At 46.0% G+C, this 16,455-nt stretch overlaps 1 protein-coding gene across 1 annotated transcript in view; it reads left to right on the forward strand.

Annotated features, from left to right (window-relative positions):
* Nucleotides 1-6,476: 6,476 nt before the first annotated feature.
* The window catches only part of MYO5C (myosin VC), a 94,057-nt gene continuing 84,078 nt past the window's right edge, over nt 6,477-16,455 (forward strand). Inside the window, exons 1-3 of the mRNA XM_054715632.1 lie at nt 6,477-6,503; nt 7,616-7,687; nt 12,205-12,262. Coding sequence (XP_054571607.1) covers nt 6,477-6,503; nt 7,616-7,687; nt 12,205-12,262 — 157 coding nt within the window. The remainder of the gene's footprint in view (nt 6,504-7,615; nt 7,688-12,204; nt 12,263-16,455) is intronic.

A 16,455-nucleotide genomic window follows, 5' to 3' on the forward strand; every position in this document is an offset into this window, starting at 1 on the left:
TAGTACATTTTTAACATTATCACTAATTTACTTTTTCATAATTCCTCTATGACACACATTAGGAATTCAAAGAAAGATCTTGAAAGAATAGCAGTTGATTGTCTTAAGCCCTTCTCAATACTCAACTCCCCGCTCACATCTAGATTAGCTCGCACCTTGGAATTCAAAGTTGAAAAATTAGAAGCAGTTTCCCTTCTTGTAGCTGTTCTTAGGTTAAGGCTTTGATCCACCTGAGAGTAACTACAAAGATGGGGGAAGATGAATATGGTATAAGATCCACAATGTGGCTTCATGATTTCTTTGGCAGTTTTGAAAAATCCCCATGTACCTGACACTTCTTTTGTCAGGATAAAAGTATATGTCTATATATTCCAAAGCCAACTTAAAGGAGATTTGGGGATTGGGATCAGTTAGTATGATTTGCTCTATTTCAGAGGATAATTGAGAGTTGGCTCTTTCTGGGTAATAGTGTATAATATAGAGCAAATCTTTTCATAACAGTGGGGGAAACTATAAAAATACTTTATTAGAATCTCAGTACAGTGATTGTTGAGAAATTACTTTCCTGGTAACCCTAGGTTAAGGGGCAACTGCCACCATCTGAGAAGTCTGTCTCTCTCTCGCTCTCGCTCTTTCTCAAACACACAGTCACCAGTTCATAGAGTTCCCCAGGAGACATAATCAAGTATCCTCTGGGTAGCTTCAACTACTTAGGATAAAACAGCAACAATTAGTGTTTGACCTTTAAATTCTCCTGTAGAACAGTACCTCGCATCTGGCTCTGCTTTCCTCCAGCGTGCTTTCTCGTGACCTCACTGTATCCTCACAGCAGCAGTGGAGGGTAGAACTGTGGCTACAGTCATCTGCTGATGGTGATATGGGAGGTAGGTCAGACTTGCCTGAGTCCCTTAGCCCTCCAGCCCAGCTGTTCTCCCCACAGCAGCGGCAAGTCCTGGGGTTACATCTGTTCCTCGGTACCTGTGGGGTGCCCCGGGTCAGCAAGAGGTGCTCTTTTTCCTTATCAGAGTTGGCAGCTGGCATATGGGAGCTGAGCAATGAGCAATGCCGAGTTCTTTGTGCTGCCAAGACAGCGCCTAGAGCCAGTAGTTTTCTTACTGTCACAGTTGCCTGCTACCACTAGGCTTGGCTTTGTAATTACCCAGTGCTCCCTTGCAGGGTGCAACACTCTGTGTTTAGGGCATTAATTAGTAGCAGGCTGTCTCAGCCTGATAGAAAGCAGTGAACGCCTCCCAAAGTGCTGAGGAAGGTCACTCTCAACACACACCCCTCTGCTAGAGCCAACAGGTGAGCTGTGAGAGCCACCAGTGAGCTGTGCAGCCCTTGGGGAACCTGCCGCTGCAGGCCAAGCCCCTGGGTGCTTCTGAGCGCCATCCCCCGCCAGGCCATGCACAAGTCAGGGCGCACTTAGACATTACTGTGTGTGCATGCTGCCAGTGTCTGCTTTGCAGCTAGGAGGTGTGCTGTATGCATGCGTATTAGGGAGGCTGTGTGTTGCTGTGGCCTCCGTTCATGGATAAGGGCATCGTCATTTCTTCTCAGGCCGTGCTGTGAGGGCCGCCTTAACCCCTGCTCCCTTCCCTCCTGGAGCTGCCTTAAGTTCTCCAAAACTTTTCCTCTGTACAGGGATGTCTTGCCTGGAGAGAAGAGCAAGCCCTGTTTCTCAAGGTCTTGTGAGGGTTTTGGTTGGGTGTGGCCTCCAACCACTAATTCCTTTCCCCGAGTCTGCATGCTCCTCCCCGACCTGTTACTTCTTCCTTTCTTTTCTGGTATTTCCGAACAGGTAGTAGAACTCTGAGGCAGCAACAATCTCAGAGCCAATGGAATGTGGGCTTAGAAAGCCTTCCTGAGTTTGGGGGTCAAGGGGTGGGAGGACTCTATGTCACAAGTAAGCAAATGAACATATGGAAGAAATGTTAGATTTTTGGTAGTGTTTAAATGGCTTGTTTTCCACCAGCCTCTTCTTAATAAATAAAGGTAAAGAGTACCACTGTAAAACTTTTCATGGACATTCTTTAAAAATATTTTTTAAGAACCCGGTACTATAAAAGGTTGAAAACAAGAAAAAGTGCTATAAATTCGAACCCATTGTATTACCCTAAATTAAATCAGCCTGGAGTTAGTGGGTTTTCAGAAGATCAGGAACAGAAAAGTACTATGTAACGTATCTGCCAAAATGTGTTTTATACATTTTTTAATTTTATAATTCGGTCTAGCTAAAATGTTCATTAGCTTAACTTAATGGGTGTTAGTAGAGTCATAAATATCTGAAAATGACTAACCTTTTTAGTACTGTAATATTGCCTGAAATATTTGAAAGAAACATGTTTTTTGAGTTGAAACCGGAATGTATAATTCAATGCTTGGTAGGTGAGTACATTTTAATGCATTTTTCAGAGTCAATAATTTCAAATGTCTTATTGTTGCCATATGTTGTAAGATTTTAGCTCACATTTCAGGCTTTCTAAATCACTTGAGCCATTTAATTTTTCCCCAACAAATGCTGATTTTTTTCCCATTAAATGTGGATATGTGTGTTGTAATTTGTGATTCCTAGTTATGTATTTCTGTGGAATCCTGGAGTAAGGTTGACATGTTTGTGTCTTGGAAATTTTAATTGCTCTAACAGTGTTGCACAGAAATGAGCTCATGACATTTAACATATTGTATTTTAATTATTAACTTTAAATTGTTAATTTATTGTGAAATGGCTATGCCTTTTAACTAAAATGAAATTGAACATTGCAATTTTCCAAACAGTTTTTCTTCTTGGACCTGGAAAAGTTTTTAGGTACAGTATTCATCTATTAAAAAGGAAGCAGAAGTACTGAGAAATGAAGGAATTACCAACCAACTCTAGTTTTAAAGGGAACCCATCCCAGCATATCTCACATGTAGTTTTTAAAAATAAGTTAATAATTCACCTCATTTTAACAAAAGCCTTTGAAACATGGGTTTTTCACTAGATATCACCTAGTGCTAAGATGGAAACCAAAACAATATCAGATTGACATTTAAGCTCTAAATTTGTAGTTGTCTAATGTTGTATTTAGTAAATGTGTGTCATTAATGCTGTATTCTCCTAGCTATTATAGAAAATTGTTCAAATAAAGATATGGATATAAAGGATTTTTGTTGGTGTCTTATAAATAAACCCACAACACATGAAACATGGAATATAGACCACATTCTGGATCACCTTTAAAATTTAAAAAATAGAAGTTCTATAATGTATGCTTTCAGATGAAAACAGAATTAAACTAGAAATCAATGACAAGAAAAATGGTTGAAAAATCTCCAAATACTTGGAGATTAAACAACACACTTCTAAATAACACATGAGTCAAAGAAGAAATCTCAAGAGAAATTTAAAAATATTTTGAACTAAATGAAAATGAAAATACAACTTATCAAAATGTGAGGGGTGCAAAGAAAGCAGTACTTAGAGGGAAATTTATAGCATAGACTGCAGGTATTAGGAAAAAAGAAGGCCCTAAAATCAAATATCTAACTTTCTACTTTAGGAAATGAAAGAGAGAATTAAGTGCAAAATAAGAAGGAGGAAAGAAATAACAATTAGAGCAGAAATTTTTAAATGAGATTTAGGACAGGAAACCAATAGAGAAAATCAGTGAAATAAAAACTTTGAAAAGATCAATAAAAAATTGATAAGCCTCTAGCCAAGCTAATTAAGGAAAAAAGAGAAATGACATACAGTAGATAAGTGGTTGCCTACCTACACTTAGGAGTAGAGGGTACTGATCGGGTAGGGAGTGATAACTACCGGTAAAGAGCATTGGAGTTTCCTTGGAGATGACCATGTTTTAAAATTGACTGTGGTGATAGTTTAACATACCTGTGACTATATTAAAAACTACTGAGTTGTATACTTTAAATGGGTGAAGTTTATAGTATGAGAATTATATTGAAATACATTTTTATTTTTCAGCAGACTTTTGCCACCTGGTATGGCAGACTGAGGAAGGAGCTCAACAAAGTCTCTCCTCAAAAAAGCAAGCACAACACTAAACAAAAGTATCAAAAACAACAATTTTAGAGCTCTATAAACTGGTCAACAGCATACAACAAATTAGTAACGGTTATCCATGAAAAACCAGTGAACTCAGTAAGAACAATGGAATTTGACATTGTTGCCTGGGCTACTCCATCCTCCTCCCCTCCCCCAGTTCAGATAACGTGGTAGTTCTGCCACAATTGGGGAGCTGTGAAAACCAGCAGCTTTGCCTTGGGAGGGCTCACTTGATTGGAGTGGAGTTCAGTAAAACCCCCACAATGAGCCGCACTGTGAGAGAATACATTTCTGTTGTGGTACTTCGTTACAACAGCTGTAGGAAAGGAATACAGTGTTAAACTGAAGTATCTGTGGTGAGTTCAAATGCATTAGTTAATCCCTAGAGGAACCACTAATGATTTAACTCAAAGAGCCTTGGTCGGTTTGGGTCAGTGGTTAGAGTGACGGCCTGAGGACCAAAGGGTCTCAGGTCTGATTCCCGGTCAAGGGCACATACCTTGGTTGCATGTTTGGGCAAAGGGGGAGGCAACCAGTCGATGTGTTTCTCTCTCTCCCTCCTTCCTTTCTTCCACTGTGTTTAAAAATCAATGGAAAAAATATCCTTGGGTAAGGATTAAAAAAAAAATTAACTCAAGAAATATACCGTAGTTCTTTTAAAGGTAGGAATTAAAATGGCCCACTAAAAAAAATCTATCACCACAAATATTGGTAAAAGAGAAGCAGAGGAATAAAAAAGACCTGAGCCATATAGAAAAGATGTCAATCATAAATCCACCCATATCAATGGTTACATTAAATGTGAATGGATTAAACACTTCCACCAGAAGCAGAGATTGTGAAACTGGATAAAAAAAACAAAAAAGCAATAACAACAACAAAAAACAAGACCCAACTGTATTGCTGTCTATAGATTAAAGAACAAACATGGGTTGAGAAAAATATATCAATCCTATTCAATACTAAAAAAAACATAACAAACTAGAAGTAAGAGGAACTTCATGTATGGAAAGACCTACTGCTAACCTTATAATTAATGCCAAAAAAAACACAAAACAAAAAATGGAATACTTTCCCCCCTAAATTGGGAACAAGGCAAGGATGTCTATTTGTTCTTACCACTGCCACTCGACATTGTGCTGGTGGTTCTAGCCAACTCAAGAGGCACATACGAAAATAAATGCACCTAGGCTGAAAAGAAAGTTAAAAAAAAGTGTATTCATTTGCAAGTGACACTTTGTGGAAAATCCTAAGGAATCCACAAAAAATTACTATAATAAATTCAGGAAAGGTCACAAGATATAAGATCAATATACAAAAATCAATTACATTTCTATATGTTAGCAATAAACAATTGGGAAATGAAATTAAGAAATCATTTATATACATTCATAATAGCATAAAAAAGAATAATATGCCTGAGAATCAGTTTAGTAAAAGAAGTGCCAGACTTGTACACTGAAAACTACGGAACATGGCTGAGCCATCTTGAAGTTTTCCAGCAATCCACACACTTCCCAGAGGCTGGTGTTCAACCAGGATGGGACTTTAGACCATAAAAAATGTCAAATCATCGTACAATTTCCCAAAAGTCCTGCTAGGGTTTTTGTTCCAAATATATTAGGCTTACATATTATTAATTTGGGTAGAATTGACACCTGTACAATATTAAATATTCCCATCCATGAAAATTACATGTCTTACTGAGGTCTTCTTTTATGCCCATGAAGGGAAATTTAAACATTTTCTCCACAAAGGCCAAGTGCGTTTTTGTTAGTGTAATTTCTGGACACTTCGTATTTTCGTGGATATGATAAATATCTTATTTTCCTTTCTTCGTATTTTCTAAATGGTTATTGTGGTTATAAAGAAAAGTTACTCATTTTTAATATTTTATTTTGAATATGGTCACCTGGCTGAACTCTCACAAGTTTGTTGGTTCTCTTGGGTTTTCTATGGAAATGGTCCTATCCTTCTGCTCTTGACAGTGAACCCGCAGCGACTTAAGGGAGCTGAGACCGGGGCCGGGGCCGCCTCGGACACACCTGTTTCCTGCGGGCGGGACAGCGCCTCGCGCTCCGCCTGGTTCTCGGAGGGGCGCTCGGCCCCGCGGGTGGACCCACTCCACCGCGGACGCTCCCCGGGAGGAGGGTCGCGCGCCGCCCCGCCCCGCCCCCGCCCCGGCCAATCGCGGCGCGGAGTCGGGCCGGAGGGACCAATCCGCGCCTCCCTCCCCGGGCCGCAGCTGGGAAAGTGTGTGGATCCGCAGGAAACTTCTCCCGCAGGACGGCCCAGCGCTGCTGACGCGGCGCCCCGCACGGCCACCTCCCGGGGCCTCGGAGCCGCTGGCCCAGTCCCGCGCGTCGCCCCGTCGCCCCGTCGCCCCGTCGCCCCGTCGCGGCCTCGAGCTGCCCAGGCTCCTTCGCTCATGGCGGTGGCCGCGCTGTACACGCAGGTAGGCAGGGGGCGGAGGGCCGGGCGGGAAGCGGCAGGTGCTAGTGCTGACTGTACCGGTGCCCGGCCGCTCCTGCGCACCTGGCGCGCCCGCTGCCCGGAGCGGCCGCGGAGAGCCCGGAATGAGGGCGCGGGGAACCTCGCCCCCCGAGGACCCGGGTCCCTGTCCGTGGGAAAGGCGCCCCTGAAGCCTGGGTCCCCCGGGACGAGGAGACCGAGCGTCACGGGGGCCTGAGCTTCCAGGGGTCGCGCGTCAGGCCCCGTCTCCGCGTCGCTCCGTCCCTCTTCCCGAGCCGCAGGGGGAATCTGTTGCCCGCGAGCTCGCAGAAATCTCAGACGTGGGAGAATAATCGCATCCATCATGTTCCCGGCCCTCGAGGGAGCCTCTTGAACCTCTGGGCTCAGAAGTGTAGGGGCGCGGCTTTGGGGCTGCTTTCTAGAGTTACTGGGTCTCCCGAAGGCCCGCGCGTGTGTTTAAGTTCATCTGAGGCCAGAGCTGCAGCTGCCTAGACGGGTGGTCCAGGCCTCACCCTACGAGCTGGGGGCTTCCAGGAACCCAGGGCTCCTGACGACGTGCACTCACAGGCTCCTCACCGAGCACTGATGTGGTGCTTGCAGTTTGTAAACCACCTTCCCTATACACCCCTGACCCCAGGAATCACTAGAGCATTCCTCGGAAACCTCATCTTCCCTGGGGGCCGAGGGCTCCACACTTTAGGTGGGAAGGACGGCATTCCCACGCGGTGTCCAGAACTTTCTAAGATGACCTTGGTTAATAATTGGGATAAAAAGTGTGAAAGTGTTGGTCCTTTTGGGAAAAAAAAAAAAAATCCACTTCAATCGCCATAAAGCCAGGTCCTCCTATACCCTCATCCCCAGGATTCAAATTGATGAGACTACAGCCCATTCATTTCTCCTGACACATGCCCCATCTTTATATTTAAAGACACTTTTGCTATAGATGGAAACAATAGTTGTGAGTAAATATTTCAATAGCCTAAGCAATCTTTTTCTTCTACCTTGTTTAATTAGTAACAGACCTTTTCCCCACGAATGCACGTGTTTCCATTAATGTGTTCTAAATGGACAGTGTTTGAATTGCCTCTGTTCTAGGCTAGTTTTACCAATGAGAATATGAGCCATCAGATATCCAACAGTGCTTCTTTGGTCTTCAATTTACTGGAGGTAAAAAAAAAAAAAGTTCTTGAACAAAACCATTCTTGGAAGATACTTTGGAGGACAGAGAAAACTGTTAACCCATTTTAAGTAACAATCCCTCCCACTCCCTATCATCAAGTGCCTCATAAATATATGTAGGTTTACAGTTGTGAGTACACGAAACACGGAGTGTATTCTTAGACTAGAGGCCCAGTGCACGAATTCGTGCACAGGTGGGGTCCGGCCGGCCTGCCCCAATGCGGGCCCCTCAGGCTGGGCTGGTGGGGAGGAGGGGCTGCGGGCAGTTGGCCAGCTGGCCCCGCCCCTGATCAGGGTGTTGGGGGCCGATTGGGGGCCTGGCCGGCTGGGGCGGGGGGGTGGGGGGGAATCAGGCTTGTCAGCTGCCGCAGTGTGCATCATAGCCACTGGTCGTTCCGGTCATTCTGGTCGTTCCACCATCTGGTTGCTGGGCTTTTATATAGATAGATTATTTATTAATTATTGTATTATTGATTTGTATTACAACTGTAAACCTATGTTTGTCCACCCATATATGAGATGCTAACTCGGACCAGGCACAGTGTAGGAAAACGGATATGGAAGAGTTTTCTAGAGATGAGCTTGAATGGATAGAGAATCTGAGAATCCCAGAGCCAGAGGAACCGTGATGGCTGCCCCTGCCCACCTTGTGTCCAAGTGGGCACACGTGTCCCTAGGCTGCCGCCTTCCTTCCAGGTGGGCAGTCAGCCCCCCATGGTGTCAGTTTCAGAGGTGGATGCTCTCCCGTTTGTGTAGCTGCCTGTTTAGGCTTTAGAGAGCTTACTCGTTAAAGATTTCTTTTTTAAAAAATATACTTAGTTTTTCTTTTCCCATATTCCTCTCACTACCCTATTCCTCTCTCCCAAGGAAAAAAAAAACACTACAAAGTAGCCCTAGCTGGTTTGGCTCAGTGGATAGAGTGTTGGCCTGAGGACTGAAGGTTCCTGGGTTCGATTCCGATCAAGGGCATATGAAACGGTTGCGGGCTCGATCCCCAGTGGGGGTGTGTGCAGGAAGCAGCCAATCAATGATTCTCTCTCATCATTGATGTTTCCATCTCTCTCTCCCTCTCCCTTCCTCTCTGAAATTAATAAAAATATGTTTTAAAAAAACCTACAAAGTATATTGTGTACATTTTCAGAGAAGGAAAAGGGTAATATATATTCTCATACATTCTTTACTCTTCTTTTCCAGATCAGCACACACTTCATTTTTAAAATTTATTTACTGACTTTAGAGAGAGAGAGACAGGGAGGAAAGGAGGTAGAGAAGGAGGGAGGGGTTATTTATGCATTCAGTGGTTGATTCGTGTATGTGCCCTGACCAGGGATGGAACCCACAACCTTGGCATATTGGGATGACACTCTAACCAACTGAGCTACCCGGCCAGGGCAGCATACCCTTCATTATAGTTTACATTCAATAATACTTTGTGTTACTTTCAGGTGTATAGCATCGTGGTTAGACATTCATATACTTTACAAAGGGTTTCCCCCAATATTTCCAGTGCCCACCTGGCACCATACATAGTTATTACAGTATTATTGACTACATTTCCTATGCTGTACCTTACAGCCCCACGACTATCCTCTAACTACCGACCTGTACTTCTCAATCCCTTCACCTTTTCACCCCGTCGCCCAACCACCCTCCTCTCTGGCAACCATCGGTCTGTTGTCTGTATCCATGAGACTGTTTCTGTTTTGTTTGTTCATTTACATCGTTCTTTAGATTCCACATATAAGTGAAATCAAAGATTTCTTTCTTAGACGAAATCTAAACCCTCTCCCTTGCTCCCCCCCCCCCCCCCGTGCCTCCCACCCCACCCCTGATCTACTCTCCTGAGTCTAAAGATCTAGCCGATTGTCCTAGAATGTCAGCCCACAGGACTGGCCTAAATCAAATGTTTGTGACTGGAGACCCTTAGCCACATTTAACCCACACACCATCTTAGCCACACAATGTTTTAAAACAACCCGGAACTCATTTCTGCACCCCGGCTAATAGTGGCCCTGCAGTGGGGTGGCGGGTGGGCTGTCCATTCAGGGCTCCCTGTGTGGCAGCCACACCGACCCCATGTCGCTTGGCTGCCCCAGGCACCCCCTTTTCACAGTTACCTGCCTGGCCTCCGTCTAATCTCTTCCTGCATACGTCTTGAAGACAGGCATACTCTCTCCCATAAAATATTTATTGGGCACTTTCTGTATATACAACTTTATGCTTGGGGAAGGTTAGAAAGTGTTGTGTGTGTTTTTACGTGATAGTCCTGCCTCTCAAGGAGTTTTCTGATCAGTGAGAAATGAGAAATGACAAGTGACCCAGCCTGCTGAGGCGTAGAAGGCAGGGAGGAGCGTGCTGGGCAACAGAGCGAGAAGGGGAGGGTCATGGCAGGCAGAGGTAGGCCGGGCCTTACACTCTGGAGAAGGTTTTAGGGGGGCGGGGGGACAGGGTCAAGGGCGGTGTTTTCGGAGGTTGGGTGTGCCAGCATGGCCTGTGGGACTCTGTGCCCATGGGAGAGAGGCCAGGGTCACATTGCTGATTTGTCAGGTCATCTTGACTTAGGGCTGCAGTATTGGAAATGGAGGATGAGGCAGAGTCTGGAGAGCATGTGGAGATAGGTGAGAGGAGAGACTGGACTGGCGTGTGTGTGGGAGCGTCTGGATGATTGAGAGTGGGGGCGCACCATTGACACAACGAGGGACAACAGGAGGTGGGGATGTTTCTTAGGAAAGTCGTGAGGCAAATCCCTGCCAGGGTTGAGGTGGTGGGGGCTTCCAGGTAGTTGCAGGTTTGTGTAGACTCCAGAGGATGGGCCAGGAGTCTTGTGCCCAGAGGTGGAGTTGAGGCCCAGGCAGTGAGGGCCTCGCCAAGGGAGAGAAGAGGGCCAAGACAGGGCCCTGGGAAATGCATCTGATCAGGGAGGGAGGGGAAGCGGAGGGGCCTGGGCTAGAGCCAGGGCAGGGAGGAGGAGACAGGAGAGCCGGCGTCCGGAACCAAGGAAGAGAGGTTCCGAGAAACAGGGACTCCTGGGAGGAAGTGGTGAGAGCCGCAGTTGCTTCGGGGAAAGTATACAACAGCCCATCTCTTTTCCAGTGCAGTTTGGCGACATGCCTTAGAAATGCCCAGAGCATTTGACCCAGCAGTTCCACGCTGGGAAAACCAGTCTGGTCATTCTCTTCTGGAGGCCTCTAGAGGCTCCGTCACTTTCAGACTCACTAACCGGCCATGAGGTCCCGCCTCTCCGCCTCACCTCCCAGCCCCCTGCCCACCAGCTCCTGCCTTGGCACATGCTGCACTGACTTCTTTTTCTTTTTAATTTTTTTATTGATTAAGGTATTACATGTGTCCATATCCCCCCATTGCCCCCCACCCCACTCCCATACATGCCCTCACCCCCCAGTTCTTGCATCCATTGGTTATGCTTATATGCATGGATACAAGTCCTTCGGTTGATCTCTTACCTCCCTTCCCGCTCCCCAGCCTTCCCGCTGTAATTTGACAGTCTATTCGATGCTTCTCTGCCTCTGTATCAATATTTTTGTTTATCAGGTTATAATGTTCTTTACTATCCATAAATGAGTGAGATCACATGGTACTTTTCTTTCACTGACTGGCTTATTTCGCTTAGCATAATGCTCTCCAGTTCCATCCATGCTGCTGCAAATGGTAAGAAATCCTTCTTTTTTAAAGCAGCATAGTATTCCGTTGTGTAGATGTACCATAGTTTTCTAATCCACTCATCTGCTGATGGGCACTTAGGCTGTTTCCAAATCTTAGCTATTGTAAATTGTGCTGCTATGAACATAGGGGTGCATATATCCTTTTCTGATTGGTGTTTCTAGTTTCTTGGGATATATTCCTAGAAGTGGAATCACTGGGTCAAATGGGAGTTCCATTTTCAGTTTTTTGAGGAAACTCCATACTGTTCTCCACAGTGGCTGCACCAGTCTGCATTCCCACCAGCAGTGCACGAGGGTTCCTTTTTCTCCGCATCCTCTCCAGCACTTGTCATTTGTTGATTTGTTGATGATAGCCATTCTGACAGGTGTGAGATGGTACCTCATTGTTGTTTTGATTTGCATCTCTCAGATGATTAGTGACTTTGATCATGTTTTCATATATATCTTGGCCTTCCTTATGTCCTCTTTCGAAAAGTATCTATTTAGGTCTGTTGCCCATTTCTTGATTGGGTTGTTTATCATCTTTTGGTAAGTTGTATGAGTTCCCTATAAATGTTGGAGATTAAACCCTTACTGGAGATAACATTGACAAATATGTTCTCCCATGCAGTGGGCTTTCTTGTTGTTTTGCTGGCTGCACCGACTTCTTGCTGCCTCTCAGTGCATTCCTCTGCCTGGGCACCTGGGCTCCCCCTGCTTGAAATGTTTGTCTCTCCTTTGCTCACCCCTGCCTGCACCTTCCAGATTCCATTTGAGCAGGGCCTCTTCTGAGAAATCTTTGCCCTCCAACGGGCACCTTTAATGTGACTGTTAACGGCTCATTAGCTCTCTGTCTCCCCTGTGGACCAAGAGTTTCTAGAGAACATGGAGCACTGGGCACTCAGTATGTGTGTGATGTGGGCATGCATGAGTGAAGGAGTTTTTCTGCTCTCAGAAAAAGCTACGGGCATGAAAATGAAGATGTTGATGATGGTTACTTTTATTTCGGTCACTGAGTACTTTTTATGTGCCAGATACCGTCCTCAGAACTTTATGTGCCTTCTATCACTTAATCTGAATAACCAATATCCCAGTCTTACAAAGGACCCAGGTTAAGTTGCCTAATGTTCCATAGATGTGATGGAGCCAGGATTAAAAGCCTAAATTCTTTTCTTTTTTTTAAATATATTTTATTGATTTTTTTTACAGAGAGGAAGGGAGAGGGATAGAGAGCTAGAAACATTGATGAGAGAGAAACATCAATCAGCTGCCTCCTGCACACTACCTACTGGGGATGTGCCTGCAATCAAGGTACATGCCCTTGACCGGAATCGAACCTGGGACCCTTGAGTCCGCAGGCCGACGCGCTATCCACTGAGCCAAACCGGTTAGGGCAAAGCCTAAATTCTTAACGCCCCCCACTACCATCCCCTTGGTTTTACCACCTTATCATCTTCCTCCTCTTTAAGAGATCTGACCTTCCTCCCACACAGAGGACTGGTGGGAAGTCCATCCACTTCATAGCTGCCTCCCTTTACGCCGCGTTATCACATCATTTCTTCTAATAACAAATGGAAACAAACCCAATGTCCAGCAAAAGGGGTAGAATTTGGTGGGTTATAGAAGACCCACAGGATAGAGTAGTGTGAAGCCATTTAAAGTGCTACCTAATGAAGAGTTCTTAGCAAAATGGGGGAAAATGCTTGTGTCACATAAAAAATGAGGGCACAAAAATTATATATGCTGTGTGATCATAAACATGTAATATATGTGTTTATATATGGCCTTCTTCCTTTCAAACCAAGGAGGAAGTCCATGTGTCAGTAACTGAAGACTGGGCAGTCAGTTGTATTGTAGCTGCCAAAAAGTCAGGGAGGATGAAGGCCGAGGAAGCGTCATTAGGTTTGGCCACTAGGAGGTCCTTGGCATTGCTTCTCTTTCAGTAGAACTGTGAGGGCGAAAGGGGACGCCTGAGCATGGTCACAGGCTGAAGAGAGGGAGGTGGAGGACTGGGGTCTGAAGCTATAAGACAGGCACCAGGCGTGGGATAGCCTCAGAAAGGAGGTGGGGACCTGAGGCTGTGGCCGCAGGAGGATCTAAGAGATACTTAGAAGGAAGGAAGCCCAGAGGCTTGACAGCTGCTGCGAATGCCACGTGGGCGGGGCTGAGAGGTTGGGGAGAGTGACAGTACCACCAGCCTTTTCTCTTACAGCATCATTCCAGACCCTCAGCATCAAGGCCACCTTCCTCTGGGTGAGTTTCCATACCTGATATCTATCTTATCTTAGTGGACTGTTTTCTAGAGCTGGTCTGCTGAGCCATGAGTGCCAGGGGACTGGGGGTGCAACCTCCTGTGATTGCCCTCAGTGCAGGCCAGCCTTAAGTCCCTGTTCCGTTTGTTTCAAGGAGAGCTGCTCCTGTAGCTGGTGGCTGAGGTTGAGTCTGGTTCTGCCCCTTGCTAACTGGGTGACGTCGTACAAATTACCTAACCTCCCGGGTTTCCACATTCATAAGATGGACTTCGGTTTTACCAGTCATTGTAAGGATTAAATCATCTGTGTAAAATCCTTAGCAAAATACCTGACACACAATGCCTAATAAAAGTTTTTCACTATTGATGTTATTATAATACTGTTGATATGGGGTACCTGTATACTGGATTTTACATTTATCCCTATTAAATTCTCCAACTTGTTGTTTAGTGTTCTGCAGATTGTTTAGCAGTCCTGACCTCCTTGGCTAATAACATTTCATCTGATATTTGATGCACACATGTTGTTTTTCATCTGAGATGTTGGTGAAAGTGATGAGTGGAGATGAGGCACCAGAACTCTAAAGACCTTCCTTAAAGTAGTCGCACTCATTCATCAGAACTCAGGCTATGACTGGTTATAGCCACAGATTCCCAAATTCTATTATCCTTCAACTGTGTGTTTCTTTCACTTGTGCATGAGGAACTCACAGACATCTTCATTGAAGTGTTGCTTAAATTCAGATGTGAAGTGTCTTTTTTTTTTTTTCCCCCTGCAGCACTTTTATTTTGAAGTGTCTTGACTAGCAGTCTGGGGTCCGTGGCTAAACTCAGGTCAAAATTCAGTTGAATGACTTTCCTTTTGGCTCTGCTAAGCAGCTTTTAGATTTCTAGATGTCACCAACAGCTCTGGAAAACTAGGTTTATCTGTTGTATTGTATATGGGTGGTTCAAAAGTGTAAAAAAAAAAAAGAGGGGGGGACATAAAGACTAAACTACCACCTAGTCTTTCATTGATGCAACTGAACTACTGCAAATTCAAGTTTTTGTTCAAAGATGTTCATTGAACATCTAGTGCTAGCTAGGGGCAAATCATTGTATTGGGTTCCAGGGCAAAAAGACAAGGCTCTTTAAGTTCAAATGTCAGTGGGGGAGATGGAAGTGAGGCGGAAACCTGGGAAGGGTAGAGAGAGCTCTAAAGAAGAAGCATTCATCTCTGCCTGGGGTGAGGGTGCCGGGGAACGTGCCGCAGAGAAGGGGATTTTGAGCTGATTCAACTGCAGTTGCTCAGTGATGGGGAGAGGAGGGAGGCTCGGGCGTGGAAGGACTCGAAGTGTTCAGGGTGCTCTATGAACTGCTGGTGGTTTGGGTGGGAAGCGGACAGAGGGCGGATTCACAAGAGGGTGACCCAAGGAGGAAAGTTGGTTAAGATCGGCATAATGATCACTTGAGCTTGGGCTTTGTGTCTGAGGACATTTCGGGGTTGATGTCTAGAAGGCAATTGGAATTGTGGTCTAGACCCATGGGGAGAGCTGGGCTGGAGGACTCAGTGGTACCGTGTTGTGAGAAGAGACCAGGAAGGACTTTGGGAGACACGAGAGGAGGCCTAAGAAGGGCCCTCGGGAACGAGGGAAGAGGAGGGAGAGAGGGAGCACTGTGTTACCACTCCGGCCTGGCTGACCCAGAAGGTGTAGAGTCCCCTCCAGGCCAGAAGGCGGCTGGGGAGGAAACGGGTGACATTCCATGATCCCTGTGAGGTCTGCAGATGCCAGTAGACCCCCCTCAAATGGGGGGGCAACCAGAGAAGATGCTGCTCTCTCTCACATGAGCATGTGGGGTATGCGGATTGGACACGTTCCTGGGAACATATCACTTCCTAAGGGTCAGTCAGTGCCTTTGCCTCATTCCCGCGCCTCCCATGGCTTGGGGACACCACGATCTCCCGGCCTGGGGGAGGATTCCCAGGAAAGGTGTGGGAGATGGGCCTGCCCCAGAGGGTGGCCTGAGTCGGGTGGCTCCTGCTCCAGGAAAAGGAACCACACTGGGGAGATCACATGAGAGCTAGTCACATTGTTTGCAGGAACTGCGTTTGTTTGTCTAAATGCTGTAAAGTTAGCTCTTCCTCCACTTTGAAGTGTTGCCTTGTGGGTAAAGGAATGAGAGGAAGAAGGGAGGGACCGAATGGGTGTAACTTATGTGGAACTGGGTAAACGTTGGTGTGTTTACTTACCAGGCTGGGTTTCAGCCTAAATGACTGGCAGCGTTGTCGGTAGAGGCACCGGGCCCAGTAGTGGGTGGGGGGGTCTGGGAACTCAGGGGACCAAGGAGGCCACTGTGTTCACACCAGAAGAGAAGCAGACACGTCCTAACAGTGCCTACCATGTAACACTACTTTGAGCTGAAATAAACCAATGAAACAAATGTAACGCGAGTGCTGGGAGAATCTGTGCGCCCTCAGCAGGCGGTTGCACCTGGTCCCTGGAATGTGTCCGCACCGCAGACCCCCACATGCTCAGGAGAGATCAGAATTATTTTCAGGGCCAGACTCGTGTAGTTAACGAGTAGTTCAAGTAGGAGTCCTGGCCCTGGCTCCCCTGAAGGCCGCACCTTTGCGACTCTCTGTGTGGTATCTGGTGGGTTACTGACCTCTCTGGGCTCCAGTTTAGGGATCAGGAAAACAAAGGGCTTAGATTGGCTGAGGGATTTGAGCATTACTTCTCAGACCTCATGCTTCCGTGGAGGACTTGACAGACCTCAGCCGCAGCCCCCTCTGGGCTCCCGCCTGGACACCTCCATTTTCACCTCTTTCCCCTGTTTCACTGAAGTCAGCTTTCTGCGGCTGTGTG

Source organism: Eptesicus fuscus, chromosome 5, assembly GCF_027574615.1.
Source record: "Eptesicus fuscus isolate TK198812 chromosome 5, DD_ASM_mEF_20220401, whole genome shotgun sequence".
Lineage (NCBI taxonomy): Eukaryota > Metazoa > Chordata > Mammalia > Chiroptera > Vespertilionidae > Eptesicus > Eptesicus fuscus.